The 20,256-nt window shown below is 38.2% G+C and overlaps 1 protein-coding gene across 6 annotated transcripts in view; it reads right to left on the minus strand.

Moving 5' to 3' along the window:
- Positions 1–16,646, minus strand: part of LOC108600466 (ankyrin repeat domain-containing protein SOWAHC) — a 33,159-nt gene extending 16,513 nt beyond the window's left edge. For 2 of the 6 annotated variants that reach the window (XM_017988062.2, XM_017988061.2), the window contains exons 1-3: positions 16,431–16,642; positions 15,602–16,302; positions 9,655–9,795 (exon numbers count right to left, since the gene is read on the minus strand). In XM_017988062.2, coding sequence (XP_017843551.2) covers positions 9,655–9,795; positions 15,602–16,302; positions 16,431–16,551 — 963 coding nt within the window. In that variant the 5' untranslated portion in view covers positions 16,552–16,642. Of the gene's footprint in view, positions 1–9,654; positions 9,796–11,568; positions 12,046–15,601; positions 16,303–16,430 lie in introns of those variants that run through there. The other 4 variants (XM_017988063.2, XM_017988064.2, XM_017988060.2 and 1 more) reach the window with 3 other exon arrangements.
- Between the last annotated feature and the right edge of the window lie 3,610 nt (positions 16,647–20,256).

The raw sequence follows: 20,256 nt of genomic DNA on the forward strand, positions 1-20,256 counted from the left end.
CAACTTTATCTTATCGTTAGTTGAGTTTTTGGTTTCCCTTTAACGAAAACATTAAATACAAATAATTCGAGGAACTACATATGCATACATATGTATTTTGTAGCTTTGTATGTATGTAAATACACCTCACCTCACACCTCACCTCCGACCCCGAGCTCCAGCTGGAGTTGTTCATCTTTCATTATATGGTATTGTGTTAGTCGCAAGTTTCCTAACTTACGCAGAAATCTTAAAGTGGCCGTGTTTAAGACAGGTAGCGCTCTATTGGGTCCATATCAGCACGCTAAAAAATTAGTTCCTCAACGATGACAAATTAGACGTCATTAAGACTGACTGGGGCCTCTTTCCTGTTCACTTGAGTTAAGATAATGACCGTCACTGGCACTGGTTAACTGTGACCTCATCCTTTCTGAGAAAACAGAGAACCATGCGGTACGTGCAACAAATGGGCATCCTAGGCAGCAACGCGTGGAACTGTTACTCCACATTATTTATGATAATCTCGATTTTGTGTAGTAGCAGCAGCGCAGCAACTTAGCGCAGCCCGCCAGCCCGTCATTTACCGACGTGTAAGCTGACTCTGCGCATGCGATTCAGAGTCACAGTCAGCTCTGTGTGTGGCCGTGGTCGTGGCAGTGGCTGTGGTAATGTGGACTTGACTCTGAAATTTACTTTGCCTACCTGTTGCTCTGAGCTTCGCAGGGCTCTTGCGAGAACTTCAGATTAATGTGCAGTGACATGTTTAAGTAAAAGATTCAGAAGCTTATCCGATAATGGTCACCATATTTGTTTAATGGTGCACTTAATTTTGCCCAATGGACAACCGGGCTGAACTGTTCCGAATTTTAAATGCACTGAAATTTCTAGTTTTTGCTCAGGGCGAGATAAAGAACAAATGATGGTGCTTATGGTGCATAAGCCATAACTCTCCAGTACTCCAAGTCTCACAACAGCGGCACAGGATATTACACAACGTCACGAAGTCCCTAGACCAACACAAGGGCTGAGGGACCTCAATCTCAAAGGAGCACGATTAGCCTTAAATAGACCCCACAATAATCATTTGTTTTGCTCTTCCACAATGCAGTTTTGTATCGATATCGCTTCGCGTCTCATGAAAAACTTACGGCCACCACCGTCGTCGACTGTCGTCGAGCGTGTTGTTTTTATACTCTTTTTTTTTCTTTTCTTATTGTGCTGTTGTTGTGGTTGTAGCTGCTGTGATTGTTGTTGCTGCTGCTGCTGTTCACCACGGTTGCAAGTTTTGGGACAACACGAAGATTAGCATGCGTGACTAACAGAATTTTGTTATTTGTCCTTAGCTGCAACAGTTTCTCGCTTGCAAGTCGTGCGTCTCACAGGAGTCTGTCCGCGCGTGGGTAATCGTTTGTTAATTTTGTTAATTAATTATTGAAATTCCCGATAAGCACTAGAGAGTAATTGGGGAGGTGTATGGTACAATATAAGAGCAGAACTAATTAAAAACCTAAAAAAAATCCAGGCCAGAATTATCGTATAACGGTCCAAAAAATTTGCTGCCTGTATTTATACACAGAGCTTTGAGCTCCGAGTTTGTATTTCACATAGTTAAGGATTATTTGCCTTTTTAATTTTTGCGGGGATAGCCTTCATGGTGCTTTTGCATCGGAACCTTTTTTATTGACAAGCAAATGCACTCAGCTCAAAAATGTACCACCAATGCCTGGCCTTAGCGCGGATCTTAAAAATATTTTAGGCGGCGCGACTTGCAACATCCGTCTAGTCAAAACCGAGGTAAGGATTTGAACCCCCTTCGAACTCAGCGTCCCGTATTGCACAAAGATTATTCTCGTAATTTATGATGTCGTTGTGTCTGCCAGAGGCATCGTCCCACACTCTACAGGTTTTGGCCAACTTGCGAGCTACGAGTCAAGTCCCAAAACCCAAGGTGCTTGGGTTCCATCTGGCAATCACACAATGCGTATGGAAACTATTATCAGAAGTTTTATGTTAATTTTTAAGCATGTTGCTGCCTGTCTGCCAGCCTGCATGCCAGCCTAACATCCATTGGGTTGATTCGCGGTGGTTACGGCGACGGGTTGTAAAAATGTAATCTTTCGTCATCTTGTTTGACAGAAGCCGTTGTCGCTTATTGTTGCACCTGCTCGCATTCCCTTATTAATTATGCATTAAATTCTCCAATATCCTGTATATTGACGCTAGTTTGCCAGAAACTTCGTGTTAATTAACAGAGGAAAATTCAGAAATTAATTCCTTCGGCGCCTAACTTCATTTTATTTTGTATTTTTTATATTTGTATATTTGGCCAGTAAATAATTAATGGATACTTATTATAATAAGAATGCTATATTTTTATGTTATTTTCGCATACACATATATGTACACACTTATGACCAGGAGGATGCATAAATTGTTGTTTCCTTGAGAATACCACTGAATACGCTAAAACCATCGAACAAACCCAATAAAAAATATGGGAGTGCATTGTGGGCGTTTAACAAATATTGTATTTATGTATTGTATCTATTGACCAGCGACGACTGAAACTGGTGGCACAGAGATCGCGTGGAAGGCAATTTGAAAAATCGATTAAATTCGAATAAATGTTGGAGGATGGGGGTTAGGCAGATTTAAAAACTCATAACAACGTGCCAACACCTCCTTTTGTGTTTGCCCGCGTGCTGGCCTCAACGAGGTGTCCACAACCGTGTGTGGGGTATTGCAAGCAGTATTGGGAACGATTTGCCGCCGGCAATTGGGTTGAAGAGGAATTATTATTTATATTTGTTTTCCACAATTTATGACCACTAACACAATGGAGAGCGAGTGAGCCCGCGACACTGGTAACCACAGATCATGACAAATTTCCGCTCTGTATTCAACTTTATGAGCCTGTGTGTGTGTGTGTTTGTTTGCCAAAGATACCGTGCTCAGTAGCTGGCGGTACTACACAGAACAGTGGCACTGCCGTCGACAGAAACACGCATTCGCCAAAGGCAAAAGCTAATCAGTACTATCAAATTAAAGCCAGCGGCATTGATATTGTTTTTACGGTGAGTGGGGTCTGCTGGTTAGGTTGGTGTTGATTGCTTTAAATTCAATACACACACACACATACACAAATTCATGGATCTGCATGCATGTGTGTGCGTGCGTGTGTACGTATGAAAGCAGTCATTAGTTAGCTAAGGATCTGATTGAGAAGACTATTTTGGGCGTGAAACACAACGTGGAGTGTGGAAATCATTTCCACACCTATATATCCCAACACTCTTAGCAGTTTAAAGTCCCAATCCGAAGCACAATCACAATGCATTCCATTAAACGTGACAAGTTGCTTGTCCAAATAAAGTATCAGCAGCCGACGGCATCAGCTACAGATCGTCTTTGGTATCAAAAGGATCGTGTTGAATAAAATGCAAACGGCGTCTTCTTCTCAGCAACGATTGTAATCAACTTCACTCACTAACAATAGCCAGACAGTCGGCCATGAATTCATCTTCGTCATCGGTGATTGTGGTAGCCCATGGATGGATGGATGGATAGTTGCTACCATTGAGTTAGTCTTTGACTTCATGGTGGTTAACATGGCGCCGGAGTTTGTCGTTTTGGGAATTCGCATCAGATCATCAGTAAGATGATCATCAATGACGCTTTGACGCCGCCAGTCTCAACCTTTTCGTCCGCCAATTCTTCTTCCACTGTCATTGTTTTAGTGTTTAGTTTTTTATTTTTGGCGGCATCAGCAAATGCACGTCAATCTCCGACTCATGAACTGTCACTCAAGTCATCATTCCAAATCGCAAATCGACTCATCCATGGCAGAAGTAGCAGTGACTTCCAAACAATTCAATTGGAGTAGAGAATAAATCAGACTTTAAAAGATCTCTGCACAAAATATAAACAAAGACGAAGTTACTCTCTTTGACAATGTTCCTTAAGTCTTTAGAGCTGATAGAATTTCAATTTCAAAAATTTCAAAGAGTATTCCAAAATTCAACATAGCATTTTCGCTCGGCATGCACAAGTAATTGTCAATGACAATAATTGTGAAGACATTTTGTTTCGTCTGGGCACAGCAATTGTGTGGACGCCCCACTGCTCGGAACGTGCAAGATGCTGGCGCCAACTGCGCCACCATACAGGCAGTAAGCCCCAGACGCATATCACCCAAATTCAAACTTCACATCGCCAAAGCTCAGGCCTTTACAGGATGGTGGGATAAATTTGTCGGCATACTGCAGTGTGCAGTCCTCAATCGTGGGATGCCGAGCTTGTTTTTTAATAGCATTCGCCTTAATTCATGTTAGCTGTCAGCGTACTGCATTTTTCATAATTAAAAGTGAATTGAAAACTGTGCAAGCTGTGCTATACCTACATATATGCTTCTGTGGCGTCTGCAAAAATTTACAATGCTCAATGCCTCAATGTTACTGCAGTCTCACTCGTTTGAGGTGGTGCCATAATAAATGGCTTCTCAGCTCTTCAAAGTAGGCTCAACCTGAGTTTAGTAGTGCACACACTATGTTTTTAAGCTGCCCACCAACTTACCTAGAGCTTGAGTTGTGACTAGTTCTCTTCCTCATGCCATTTTAAATTTATGAAATGTTCAATACAATTTTCGTTTTTGAAATTGTATTATTATTTTGCCCCAAGTACTTGAGCATGAAATCATGTCAATTAATAAGAACGTACATTAAAGTTTGTTGCTGCAGACTTTTATACAGACTTTAACTATGGCATATATATATTATATATATATATACATATAAAACTCGTTTTTGCTTTAGCGTCAGCAGTGACTCTTCCAGCTGCGTCGGCAGCGACGTTTGCATGGCGCGTCATGCTTCTGTTTCTATTAAAAATTGGAAAGTGAATAATTCCATGAACATGATGATGCTGTGAGATTTTTTTCAGATTTTTCCGTTTAAATTTTTTTTTTTATTTTCGAACTGTGTTTATCCAAATTCGGAAAAAGGGTCAAATATTAAAAAAAGTTGGGCGCAACAAACTTTTATATACACTTTGACTAAAACATCGCACCAAACAAACGCATGCACTCACAAGCACACAAATCAGATAATTCGTCGCGACGCTGCCGACTGATGTCTATATTAAAAATTGCAATGTGAATAACAACTAAGATAATTAGCCGATATAATTCGACGTCTTCATGTTATCTTAGAGAAGTTTACACCACACTAAGCTTTTGTTGACACATCCCACACAAGAATAAAAGTATATTGGCCATTTCGGTTCAGAAACAAAAATAAATTTCATTTAGCACGGTCCAACTGATGCGGGTACCAGAGACAAACATCGAATAGCTGTCATGTCTGTTTCGCGGTTTTGACTATGGATACAAATATCGAACAAAGAACAGTACATTGAACAGTACATTGAAAAGCGACCGATATGTGGTGGAAGAATTGGGCATAAAGCGCGTTGCCGATTGGCTAATTCCAAAAGACCTGAGATGATGAAAAATAATACAGCAAGTTTTCTTCGCATCCTAATCCCCTCGCGCGAGGGCTAACAGGCTGATGCAGCCGCTCCCGTTTGCGTCGTAACGACCTACCAACCAGCGATAGAATCTAGGAACGTGCAATCCTAAAACAGTTTAAAGAAACTGTTAGATAATGTTTAGTATAAGATTTGTATACTTATTGTTAGTCTCAATTTAAGAGAAGATTCAATAAAAACAGCAAAGTTTAAAGGTTTAAAGAATATAGACGCATATCACCTAAATTCAAACATCATCGCCAAAAGAGAGACAGAGAGAGAGATAGATAGAGAGAGAGAGAGAGAGAGAGACGAGAGAGAGAGAGGAGAGAGAGAGAGAGAGAGTTTATAAAAATGTTTTTATTATTTGATTTCAGCGAAATATATTTTGTGACATTTATGATGCGTTGACGGCGAAACGCGGTACTGACACCAGAGAGATCTAATTAAATTTAATAGCCATCCAACGGCATAAAATAGAGGGCAGCCACCAACGAGGCTCAGTTGAATGAGGTCGTAAACACATTTAATTTCATTTCTGGAAAGGATTCTGTCAATTCACAGTCACAGACATATAGACAGGGGCAGTCGTTAACGCTGGAGCGGCTTTTGTGCATGTGCTGATTGAATTGTCACCTCTATTTAATGTCGCAGTACAGATCAGAAGCAACGCAACGTTTTACTAATGCTCTATGCCTTTTGAAGATGGCTTAAGAGGCGCCACCGCTGCCGACAACATTCGTTCCGGCACTTTTGCGGCCAACACTTGTGTGCTTGTCTGTAGCTGCCAAAGGTGACAGACGTTTTATTGCTGCCTTTGATGACCTGTTGAAAAGATCATGGCCAGTTTGAATTGTACACAGGAGATTTCTAGCCCGCTGTTCTTTATTGCCACTAGGAATTTCAACTAAATTACCAACTAAAGCTCTTTTAGACCGGGTATGTTAAATAGTATGAATATTATTGCTATAATATATTGAGATATTGAAAAATGACTTTCTAATGTACTTATTTGTGAGTATAACACGTGGGTATACAGACGTGTTGGCCAATAAACTTAAGCTCATATATACAGACATTCATATGTGAATAAATATGGGGGATGAAACTCATTTTATTTGTGCATAGTCATTGTCTGAAAGCATCGAAAAGTATTTTTAATTTGAATAAGTAATTCAAACAACAGTCAAAATAAAAGGAAATATCAAAAAAACAAAGTACAAGTTAAAACAAATGCGAAACAAGTAAAATTCAATTTACTTGCATGTCAAGCCGAATTGCCGGTTAGGTCAAACCGTTGATGGATGGAAGTATGGCTGTATGGCCGACTGAATGAAATGAACGTACAATACCAATACCAAAAACAAAAACAACTACAGACAAAAGTTGAAATGGGAAAACAGTGCATGCTTGCTCGGCTTTTGGGCGTACTAACTAGCCAGCGCCAACAGAGGGCACACAATAGTCAAACTCTCGTTCTATGGAGATGCATGATGGTCGTAGGTACGTATGTCTGTGAGGTATGTGGTTGTCTGTATGTTGAACAACAAAAAATGAAAATATAAATTGACGAAGGTGCACACACACACATTCATATTGAAATGCCGAAGTTCTTAATTAATACAAAACGTGTAACATTTTATAAGCCAATATAGGCAGAGATCAACACTTTGTATTCGTTAGCACATTCAATTTTTGTGTTTATTATTGTGGCAAAAGTGTTTTGTCAAAAATCTGGTGCAACGTTTTATTTGGTCACTTCCTTCCTCTATACATAACATATATGATTTTGGTCCACAAAAAATTCATACTGCAGATTGGTACGGTGGCATAAGAATTTTGTCAAACAGATTGATTCATGTAAATATGAATTTTCACAAAGTGTAATATTTTTTTTATATAAAATGCTAGGACTCTGAATCATATTCGTGCAAATTTTGTTTTATAGTTAAAGAGTTGGAAAACTCGATTTTACTCGAAAACGGGCTTTTTCTATCAGTGATATTTTAAAAATACTTATTGAACTTAGAGTCCCAATCCTATAAAAAAATTTAGGGAGTGCCACAGAAATTTTTTTAAATTTTAGCTTGAACTTTGTAAAATATTTATGTCGTTGCTGAGACTTAGAGAGTTAAGCCTTACAATTAGTCTTAAAATGTATGTCTTGTCTACAAAAGAGAAATTTGTGCTTGAAGTGAATTTTGGTTTGGATTGAAGGTTCTTATGAAGAACTTTTTATATTGGGTATCGATGATAAAACATTAATAATAAAATGCGTAAATTTATATAATTCGCAAATAGTCTTGACTGGATAAGCGCCGGCAAATAAAACATTGTAAGAATGTTGATTTGAATTATTACTCATTCCGATTAAAACATTTTAATTCTTGAAAAATCTTTGCAGACAAACAAAATTGGACAAGAAAACTTATCCAAGTAGAAATAATTAATAATCATTGAGGAGCTCTTACATGGTCTGATAATATATCAAAAGATTACGTATATTACATATATTATTCGCTGTAGTTTGCACCCTGCATTAGGTTAAATGGCAATTGAGGTCTGATTTATTGGAATTTCCGTTTCCTTGCGATTTCAGTGATACGTGGAATCGCAAGCGCCGCTAATGAGCTGCTTGCCATTCGTTCACACTTATCTTAATGCGGCTCAGTACATGCCAGGAGAAGCAAAGTGACATGAGCGAGGACTGTGAGATGCGCTCGTATTAATTGATTGCACTTATGGCTCTCAAGATTTTCATATAACCATTATTTCCGGGAACACTGAGATCGTACGGCAATTAGTTCATTTAAGCTGATGCAAAATAAGAAATCATACACATGTATAAATTTATGCATTCATATATACATATGTATATGCATATGCGTCTGCTGAAGACGGGCCCATGTTTGCTTGTGGCTGGCATAAATCATCTTCCGACAGGGCCCGCCGCCAGGGCATCAAAAGTGGGTGGGGTGCTCAAGAAAAGAGATTGCTTTGAGTGTTGGGGGTAGCCAAAAATTTTTCTAATTGAGAGACACCGTAGAGACTTGAGGCACAACAACTTCTGTCTCAATTAGAGACGTTTTGTATTCGTTGGCACAGATAGCGTCAATAGGCATTCTTTTGAAGCAACCCTCGTATAGCTTTTCTATTCCTGACTGCTCGTATATTAAATATATCCGAAAATTAGGCAGCCAACAGCAGCTTGTTTAAAATTTTGATGCAAGTCAATTTATTATCATTTAATATGACATTTATCTAAAAAGAAAAAATTCCCACTTGGATGTCACAATAAGTCGATTCGTTAACTAAATTTCAACAAACGCTGACGTTTTTTAAATTATTGAAACCATAAAAGAAACGTATGTGGCCCGATTATACGAATGGAATATTATTTCTAGATAAAAAATTTGCTTTTACATCAAATAAAAGTTGTGATTTCGACTAGTTCTAGGTGGCCGGCCGTTGGTCTGAAAATAGACTCATTGTGATGAGCGAACATATATAAACACATGTTCTAGCAAATGCCTCGGATTGGTACTTTCAGATGTCGCTTCAAAATGGATATTACATGTACCAGCACTTGTACTTGTAAGCGTGCATGTTGTATTAGTAGAACAGCTGTTGCCGTACTATTTAGTACATTTTGGGTCATTATTTTGGTCAACTGCTTTGCTTTAGTCAGAGCTAGATTTTCATGCCTGTCGGCGGGCTTGCTTAGTAGCGAAATTGCAGCTTGTTAAGACCCACGCGCGCTGTTGACTCTGCGCCTAATGCCTAATGCCTAACGCCTAACGCCTCACGCCTACTGCTTAACATGCGCTACAAGTGCTAAAAACGCAGAAAACATATTTCACAATTAATTGTCGCAGCGACAGGGCCGCCGCCATGTCTTGTGCACGTTCCGCGCCATTCCGTCATTATATATTTCCTCGCATTTTTAAGAGTTGTTCGACATGGCAAAAACAACGCGCTGCTGCTTAATTTGTCGTAATTAATGTTTATGAATAGTTTGTAGTAGTCTTTGTTGGTAGAGGCACCAGATAGCCGACGGGCTGGGACTTGTCGTTATTCTTTGCCAACTGCTTGTTGATTGACCTTCAGCTAATCATGTTTCAAAATGTGATGACAATGATAAGGTGCACTTACCTGCAGTTTAACGAGCTCCGGATATTCGCTAGCAAGCTTGGCGAGCTCTTGGTAATTAGCTTTGGCCATTGAGACAATCCATTCTTTTGCCTTTGGATGAGCAAGTGTAACTTCGGGTGAATCCTTTTCCTCAATTAATTGCTGCATGACATAAAAACGGGAACATAAGGACATAAATTAATTATGTATGTTTCAGTCACTTCATTTGGAAAAGGCGGGAGCGGTACAAAATGGTAAAAAGCAACAACAACACTGGGATAAAACATAGAAAGCCCATTCAAAGCATTAACGCCAACACAGTCACATCTTAGAAAACATGATTCCACCACACACACACACACACACACACACATGCGTTTACACATGTGCAGTGAAATGAGTGTGCCCTCATACATATATGAGCTCCAATCTTAGTGGCATCCGATGGATTCCACAAGAGTGTTTCGGTCGAGGGCGGGCACAAAAGCTGGCATAATTATGCGCACGCATTTGACGGCAGCGTCGCCATGTTCTTCCCATAATTATGAAGGTAATAATTTTTATTTATTAGGCGCGTGCTTTAGGCCGATTGTGCAAGGGATTTTCTTTACCAGGCGCTAAATGAAATAGCGCTGGAGAACCAGAATCCCCAATTGCCGGCGAAAGTTGTTCTTTCATTTCTTGTTTTTTGTTTTCGGTGATTTACACATTTTTTGACTGGGGCCGGGGTAGTTTAACCACCACACGCACGCATTTCCACTGATAATGAGCACTCTAATGAGCGACGGTCTCTGGCACACATGTGCCAACAACAACAACAACAACAACAATAACAACAACAACAACAACAACAACAACGAAACAAAAACAGGAGTATTAACAATAAGAGCTACAATAAGAAGAGCATCCAACCATGTGTGCCTTATGTTTACGAGCGCGGAAAACATTTTCGGCAACTAATTATCCATTCGCGTAATGTTCGCGATGCTAAAAATATGCTAGAGCGTCAGCATTTGTTTACCCAACGCTCTTTCATTTACATCCCCAAACCCATAGCCATATCCATTGTGCCGCAATGTTACATATCTTATAAATGCAAGAGGACACACAAGTGCGTAACTTAGCCGCAGGAAGCAATGCTTCTGCTCGACTCTTTCATATTTACACGCCACTTGACTTCGGGAGTGTGCCCACGTTATCCCAATTACCCGCAGTGCTCAGACGCACCCGTGCCCGTACTGTAATTCGTGCTTGGCAGCGACTAACAGCTAACCGTACAGGTAGACGGGCCGCCATTTGCAATACCGTGTGCCGAGTACTGAATGGCGTATGGCGTATGGCGCATGTGGAATTGCAAAGGTCGTTCGCCGGTTGCCGCCGGATTGCCTGACGTCATGTTAACTTGTCAGCCGAGCGAGAGCGTAACAGAAACTGAAGCAGCAGCAGAACATAACAGGACAAACATTAAAAAGTAAGGCCCCGGGCAAAGTGGCCATGTCAATGCTAAACAAAAGGACCGGTGGCCGCCCAAGTCTCCACCCAAATTCGCAGTTGCAATGGGCATGTTGCTTTTTACGGCTTTGGAACTTGTCGTTGGGAGAGTCAAGGAAAAAAAAAAATAATATAAAAATGTACACGCACATACACATATGAAACAAAAAAATATAAAAAACTATGCTGTTTGTTGGTTGCCCTTGTCTATTTGTTCATTTTTCCCCAATCGCTTGTTCGGTGCCTGGCTTTCTTATGTTCTATCTGTCCCTTTATGCAAGATATTATATCACACTGCTATCTGTTGTCCTCTGGCATTGGAGAGCAGTGCAGTGTAGTGCCTCAACTATATCGCAACTCTCCTCTGTCCTCTTTTTCTTTGCTCTGTCCTTTCTCTGTCTGTTTACGTTTGCGTTGCCTCCCAAGACTTACCTTTGGCTCGTATAAAACAGATGAAGCCACAAAATGGTCCTGTTTTCCATACGGCACACCGACATTGCCATTGTCCACTCTGATCACCGTTTTCAATGTCGGGCGGTGGAGGCGGTAACTGTGACGGGACGGAACGGAGCTCGGCTGAGGGCTCAACGTTGTCCGTTGATGGGGTCGTTGCTGCTGCTGTTGTTGTAAATTTAACCGCTTCGGGACACAGTGCGTTGTTGTTTAACAGCAATAACAACTTTTGGTTTGTTTCCTTACATTTTTAATTGGGTCCTTTGTGGTTGCCTGGCCGTGATGAGAATAGCTTTGCCTAACTAATTTCTATTGCTGCTTATTGGCTATGTTAACATGTTTCACCAACTTGTTTTTATCCAAAGGGTTCCACTTCATCACCGCCTGCACTGTCCTCGGGTAGCGGACAAAGGGTATGGCAGTAACGGTAACGCAATAATATGCATACTGGGATACAGTTGGTAACCACTAAAGTGCCTTTTTGGTTAATAAGAATATATGTGGTTTGTTTGATGATTTACATGGAAACTGTGAAGGTTGTTTAAATCAAGGCATACTGCTTTAAAATAAACATTTAAGTGTAATGGAAAAACTTAAAGCCGTTTACATTAAAAAAAAAAAAAAAACAAATGAAAAACTAAATATTTTGACTAGCAATTCTGCACATTATAATATAATATGATATACGATAAAAAATTAACTTTAATAGTAAATACTTCGATTGGATCAGAAAAATAATCAATATTTAACGTACTCTGTGGCTGTTAACTAGATGCACAAAGTTAAAAGTCATCCAGGCAATTAAATATGTTCAGACCTTAAATATGCTCAGACCTATAGTTTAATAAATTTCATGGTTCGTTTTGATGGATCTTTTTTTGATCATTACCAATATCAATCCCTGGCGGAGGGCACGTATGCATTGAGGATTGAGGGATAGGGGTCACTATCACAATTTTTGGTGAATGATTTGGCACATTTCTTATGTTTTCTGATGATTAATAATATTTTTTTGATTAAACAATGTCTGTGAAAAAATGCGGAGCACAGACCGTTGGCGCCGTCTATTTTTGTTTGTTGTGATGCTTGTTAGCGTACAAATTTGTAAATCATTCACATACCACAAACTATTATATAGGTAATGAAAACTTGTACGGATAAATGTGTTGAATGCAATTAAGGTGATAATGTTGTTATTTGTTTATTTCAGCTACATTATTTTATTTAGCACATTTATTTTGACAAAATTGGTTAGTTTGTGGTAGTTACTGAAACTCTTTATATTAATTTAATCCAACATAAAATTTTGCAATATGCACGAAAACTTTTTGGAAAATAATATTTACTTTGAAAAAAAAGCAAGCTTGTTGTCAAAATAATTTCTATGGATTATTATCATACTGATCATTGGCATATATTTTTGAAAGCTAACATTACAAAATTGGGAATAAATAAATAAAAATTATTACAAAATAAATATGATACATCTAGTAACTTCACTGGTTATCGGCGGTAATGGGCGTTACCGGCCATACAAAAAAATTGCTAATTGTTTGAATGTTAGGAGACTGTATTAAGCTATAATTGTGCAAACCCTAACGTTGGTGAAATCGTTCACAAAATCCCATATTGCTATCAGTCGTACTAAAGGTTTATGCTTTTAGTCTGATCAAATCAAAAATCCAAGCAGCTGCATATATCACATGCATCTATAATTTTATTCTTCTTGTTTAAACATTTTTGTTGAGTGTTGAGGCGGAAATTTTGTGGATGCTTTGCACTCAATAATGTCCGGAAACATGAAAAACGTGAGAAACTTGACACAAAACCTATAATATTCAGTCGTTGAAATTTGTAAATACGTATATATGTAAACATACATCTTGTATACGCACAAGTCTTTGCGTCTTCAAATATGGGCACTTAAGACTTTTCTTAGTTCTTTTGAGTGTTTTAATACCGATTGACGTGCAGTTGACAATCTGAGTTTGACGAACATATACTTCTGCAGTGCTCGTCGCCTTACTATCAGGCTGATTCCAGACAACGTCTGGAGTATGTGATACATGCGCATATTCATTTTGCTTGAGGGCATTAATGGATGATTTATGCATTATACCTTATGCCTAAGCCCGAATCGCTTGATTGACAGGTCTGAGTGGATGACAGTTGCTTGACAATTCTACCCGATTGTAATTGTCGGCGTCTTTAGTTTGAAACATTTGCCTCGAAACGATTCCCTCGTAACGGTTGACAAATTTTTACATGTTGTCGCCTTTTATTGCTACCCATAGACTCATTCATCTTATGTATAGATGTAAGTATATAAACACAAACAGGGTGTGCCACATTTTATTTAAGTATGTACCTAGGCATTGAAAAACAGATTTTCATAGATACTATGTTTGACTTATTTTTCATTTTGTTTTTTCATTTTTTTTACAAAAATATCAATTAAGTTGCTGTTATTGACAAAAGCAAAATATTTTTGTTTTTAATCAGTGTTCTGAGCACTTCAGTTGGTAGCATTGGTTCCTGTCCGAATGTTTGGCTTTAGCTTATCGTGGACTGGGGTGACTACCGTACACTTTACTTTTTCAAAAACCACAAAAAGAAGTTTGCTGAGATATTCAAAAATTATAAATTAGTTCAAGGAACTTCTTATGCATATTCCAAGCGATGTTTACGTCCGGCGTATTCATGTTACGAGAACTTTATGCAGAATATAATTCAAACTATAAAATGTTTATTGGTTGACACAACAAAAAAATGAATATTTGTAATGTCAAAATGGCTCTTAGTTCGCCGATTCGTGGCATAGATTTTAATCAAATCTATTGGTGGACAGTCAACGTACAAGAAATATAAATATCTAATTTAAAATTTAAAGAGCTATATATACCGAAGGCAATGGCAATATTTGCATAGAGCTATTTTTGACTTTTTGTGATAACTATTTCTTTTTAAATTTGTAATAAATACAATACTTACACATACTATTTGAATTAGGTTGGGTTAATTTATCTACCCTAATATGTATGATATAATTTTTTAAAATAAATGTCATACTAACAAATGAATATATTTTCATGTTCATATGTGTACATTGTCTAAGAAATAGCGCACGTCTAACATTCTAACGACTTCTACCAATTTACATATAAGGTTTTTACAGACAAGGCTTCCAGGAAGAACGAAAAGCTTATACCATAATTCAAAGACACTTATTAAAAAAGATTTTTTTTTTGTAATCTCTATAAATAAGCTCTCGTAATTTTTTTGTAACACTTTTCACATATAATATTTGGCCCAGCTTTTCAAAGTTCCTATACTTGCAATTTAAATATTTGCGATGTTCTCCAGTCATATGACCACAGTCTGTATCAAAAAGTAAGCCCAAGGTGAATTGTTGTTATTACATATACTTTTCTACACATAAAGAAGAATCGGGTTAGTTACACGGTTCTACCATAATTTATTTTCTGATACACTTTGAAAATTTATAAAAAATGGAAAAAATTACCCTAAAAATGTGCCAGACGTATTTAATAGGACGAAGAAGCGGTTGCAGACTCCATAAAGTATATTCATATATATTATTGATCAGCAACACAAACTGAGTTAGTTTTGCCCTGTCCATTTGTATGCGCTAAAAGAGCTCAGAGATTAAACCATATTTTATTTTTGGAAATTTAACTTTAATCGAAATGGAAATTTGGCTGGCAATCTAAATTAACAGAATTTTTCACACATTGGCTTTCTAATAGTAAAAATCATAGAAAGTTACTGCTTCTGCAAATAAATATGGTGTAGGCAAAGGAATTATTTATCTATGTTGTTTATGTTTACAAATGAACCTTCTCTAAATCTAAAATGCTTCTCACGGAAAATAGCAGAAGGCCTAAAAGATCTACTGGGCAAGCGTAAACGATGCGAAACTGGTGGCCTGACTGCTTAATGTATAGAATATATGTGAGTAACAGACCCGCACCCGCCATTCACTAACTAGTTATAATAAGCTCACCTTTTCTGCTTTTTTCTTAGCAGGTGGAGAAATAACTTTTGCTTCCTCTTCGGAGGCCATCCTGTTGAACTTGCGCGTAGCTTCCTTTACGCTTATGGGATTGTCCGCAACATCCGTTTCCGTTCCGGATAATTTTTCTGCGGTAGAGCTATCGGTTGAGGCACCAGACGAGAACGAGAATCTCGGTATATTTTCTTTATTGTTGCTCTCGTCTACAGAATTTGCCCGAGACACAGATTTTACACTGGTACTGGTATTGGTTTCTTCGCTTCGTAAGTCAACAGCTGCCTTTGATGCAGGCTGAATTTCAAGGCGAGCTGGATCAATGCGCTGCATGACAGCTGTGAATTCGTTTACACAATCGCGGTAGCTTTCTAATTGAACTTGGTTTACACCAACATTAGCGGCAATAGGTTTTGCCGGCAATGGCGATTGATTAACTTCAGGAGGAGCTTTGTATGGCGGAGGGTGCCTTAGTGGCGATACCCCTACATCCGGTGTAGAAATTACGGGACTTGCAACTGAGCTTCCCGGCTCCAAGGTATTGTCAGCAGCTTCAACAGCTCGTTGCACAACTTCTTCCGATGGGCACTCGTTAAAATACTTTTTGCGTAGTATGAGAAATTTCTGGTTGTTTTCATTTTTAATCGTTGACAGAAGTGTCACGTATGCTTTGAAACGTTTACGCGCCTCGGCTTCGTCTGAAATAAAAAATTATTATAAAGATTTGTTATTTGCATTCAACAGGTCACAAAACTATAAATGTACGTATGTATGTTCATATGCGCGAACGAAATCAGCTTAGAGGATGGCGTTGTTTATGACTCACTTTGTGTGTGCGTTAGATATTTCTTGAAATGTTTCACAAGCGCGTGATTAGTCACTTTTCCGTCGTTTTGTAACATATAATTACGGATATCGGCAATTGAAAGATGCTTTACGGGCTCCATTTTACTTGATTTACACAAATCACAATTTATTACGCTGAATGTCAAACCACAATCAACATAAATTCATAACACACTTGGCCCAGGGCTCCAAAGCGTTCAAAACCAGCTGACTGCGTTTCAGCCCTGATGGCTCGTGGAAAAAAGCTGACTGCTATATAGTGCACGACAGATGTTTGCTTAACAAAAAGAAAAATATGTACATATATTACCGTATCACTCCCGTACATACATATACATATAAATAAAAAAGAATTGGATTTTATTTAAAAAAATTTTAATGAGTTATATTGCTGGTCCTTACTTCAATATTTATTCTTTTCAACATAAGTAATTGAAAATAGGTCAATCTAATTTATTAATGCTTTATTATTTAAAATAAGCAAATATAAATTTAATTTTTTGTATAATCTGGTCGTGTCTTTGTAGAACTGTGTATATATATTTAATAATTTAATATTATTAAGTTTTAGAGCTAAAATTATAGAGCTAAATCTTGTGAGCTGAAAAAGATTCAACTTGAATACATAAGGAATACATACAAAAAATATTAAAAACAAGTGGACAGGTTAAAGTTGGGCGCCACCAACTTTAAAATACACTTTGACTAGGGCATCGCAGCAAACACACATGCACTCACAAACACATACACCAAAACAGCTAACGCGTCACAGCTCGTTTCGCTGTAGCGTCAGCAGCGACGGCGCCGCTGCGTCGGCAGCGACGTTTGTATGGGCGCTCAGCAACGTGCACCCCCGCTGTCTAATATTGAAAATTGATAATGTCAATAATTCTAAGTTATTTATCCGATCGTTCTAAAACTTTTCACGGTCGAAAACATGATCAGGCAATTTTGTGGTTTATTTTAGATTCTTAAAGATTTTTGTGCTGCCTTATATATTGTTTTTTTTTCGATTTGTGGGGAGGGGGAGGAAATAAAAAAAATAAAATAAAAGCGTAGTGTCTGGATATAGGAGACACCTACCTACCAAATTTGGTTGCTCTAGCTCTTATAGTTGCTGAGGAACACGACTCATACAGACGGACGGACGGACGACGGACGGACGGACAGACGGACAGACGGACGGACAGACGGACAGACGGACATGCTATATCGACTCAGCTCGTTGAGCTGATCCAAGAATATATATACTTTATGGGTCTGCCACGCCTCCTTCTCCCTGTTACATACTTTTGAGCAACTTCATATAATACCCTTTTCCATTTTTACAAAAAATGTCAAAGTGTATAAAACCGCTTTCATTGATTACATTTTAACAAACCCATATTCAAGTTAAGTACCAAGCTTAGGTAGAGAATTTATGTATAACCAGTAATCAAGTAAATATAATAAATTAGTAAAATATAATTATTTCTATTTATAAATTAAATACTGTATGTACATACATATGTATATCTCCATATTGCTATAAATGTATATAGTATTTAATTTATAAATATAAATTAATTATATTTTACTAATTTATTATATTTACTTGATTACTGGTTATATGTACATACATATGTATGTTTAAGATGAGAGTAAAAGAATTGAATTTCATTAAAATATTGTTTATTTATTATCTAAGTACTTGTTCTATATACTTTTTTTTATAAGTCAAGAACCAAACGAATACTAGATTAATTTAGGTTACGATTAATATGTTTATTGAAAGCTTTTATTTTTCGTAAATTATAATACAATATTAGTTTAAGTGTCTTTTATGTATTTTTTATGCACATGATTTTAGTAAAAAGGAAGGTTGTTTTTATTTTTGTCTTTGGACTTTTTTTTTTGCATAACAAGAAAGAAACGTTCTTCTTTGGTCTAATGCTTTTTGCTTTTATTACATATATACATAGTATATACATATATATAAGATATATTATATTGATAATATTTGATTGATATTGGATTGTAAGATTGGATGTTTGATTAAAATTATATATTTATATAGTCACTATTCTAACGTGATGATGCATTCGGGAAGCTAATTTGTTGTGAATATGCAACGAGAATCTCAAGGAAATTGTTATTTTTCATCGTCATTTATCATCTTCACATACGTTCTTAAAGCACGGGTTAGAGAAATGCAGAGTTTTTAGCTGACCTTGTTGCCTGGTGATGTTGACAGCGTCTGTGCTCTCATGTCTGTGGTTTTTAAGTTGACGACATCGAAAAACACAGATTGGGAATGTATCTTTCATTTGCATTTAATATGCATATGTCAACTGCTGCGAACTTACTCCGGCCAAAGGCGTTTAATTAGAATTTTCACTTGCAGCTATTTACATTAAATGCACACCAATCAATAAAGCTGTAAAAGTTTGCTCATTACTTGCATCCACCTCGAATTTATTGTAGTGCGATTAAGCAATTGTCACCAATTGTTTGAATTGAATTGGAACCTGATAAGCGTGGCAAATTAAAATAAATATATTTAAAAAAAAAAACAGATTCGAGACATTTTACGCCAAATGCCACGACTCCTTCACAACGTCTACAGCACTTTGCGGGTAAAGGTAAACACGAAGTTGATCAGTGGAATCCGTCTAGAAATGACTTTACCTCTGTCTGAAATAGTGAGATTCGTCCAACTCCACCTCCCACCCGTTTGTCTGCGATCTGAGTGGCTATGCTATGTTCGCCGGCGGTGCCGGCTGCTGACAACAGCTTCGATCGCCGATAGCTGGAACGCTTGCCTTGTGATGGCGGGACTCTGCAGCAGCATAATTGGCAATTGAGAATGGCAATGGGTCTATTCACTTTTATGACTTTTTTCTTTGCCGTCTAGCGACTATATCTGTTGCGCGTTCTAAGTCTATCTATTTCAGTCACATCGAAGTCTCGAAGTCGTGGCTGACTTGTTGCTTGGATGTTCCCACTCTTTTTCCACTTGGAACTGTTTGTTTTCATATTATTAGATTCGTTTTTGCCGTTCCTCTACTGAGTCCCAATTGCCCTTTGGCGAGTGGCGCCTAAAGTTACATGCAAGCTTATCTTTGGTGTTTGGCTAAGTCTTCATTTCAAGCTTTCCTTAGATCGACAAGCTGTCATTGTGTTTTGCCATTCCGTTTGAGATTTACTGGTGACTCAACCTGAGCCTCATTAGAAAGTCAGTCGTTTGCAAGTATTAGTATTTGAAGTTTGGATACGACTGGGAATGAGTATGGTTTGGTTACTTTAGTAAACAGATGTTCAGCTTTCCACAATACCTAGAGGTTGTCGACTACTTAACAGCCTTTCAGCAGTCAGCAACCTCTGCGTGCGTCATTATCGAGCCATTACCAAATGAGCAGTGCGCATTATAAATGAGCACATAAAACATAAACGTTGTCGCTGTGCCCGCTCTACTCTAGAGCCGATTATTGCAATTTAACACCCCCACTATTCACTCATCTACACAATGCGCACTTTAGAACTCCCTGTTGCCGGTCCTGAGCGGGATGCACACACACAAGTGCATGCACGCATGTACTGTATACACATCAATGTCATTGTCAACCTCGTCATATGTTGTTTCTTCCGATGCTATGTGTATGTGAGCTGCCCTTGCCAGAGTCCTTCCGGCTAGAGAACTTATTGAGATGTCAGGAGAGCGGCAGTAACGGCTGCGGTCAAACGCTTTAGCTCACACCGGGATTTCGGCTCGTTTCGCTCGGCTTAGCGCAGTTCCCAAGTGGGATTATGCCACTTTCCTGTGACAT

The sequence above is a fragment of the Drosophila busckii genome, unplaced genomic scaffold (assembly GCF_011750605.1).
Source record: "Drosophila busckii strain San Diego stock center, stock number 13000-0081.31 unplaced genomic scaffold, ASM1175060v1 chrUn_07, whole genome shotgun sequence".
In the NCBI taxonomy this organism is placed as follows: Eukaryota; Metazoa; Arthropoda; class Insecta; order Diptera; family Drosophilidae; genus Drosophila; species Drosophila busckii.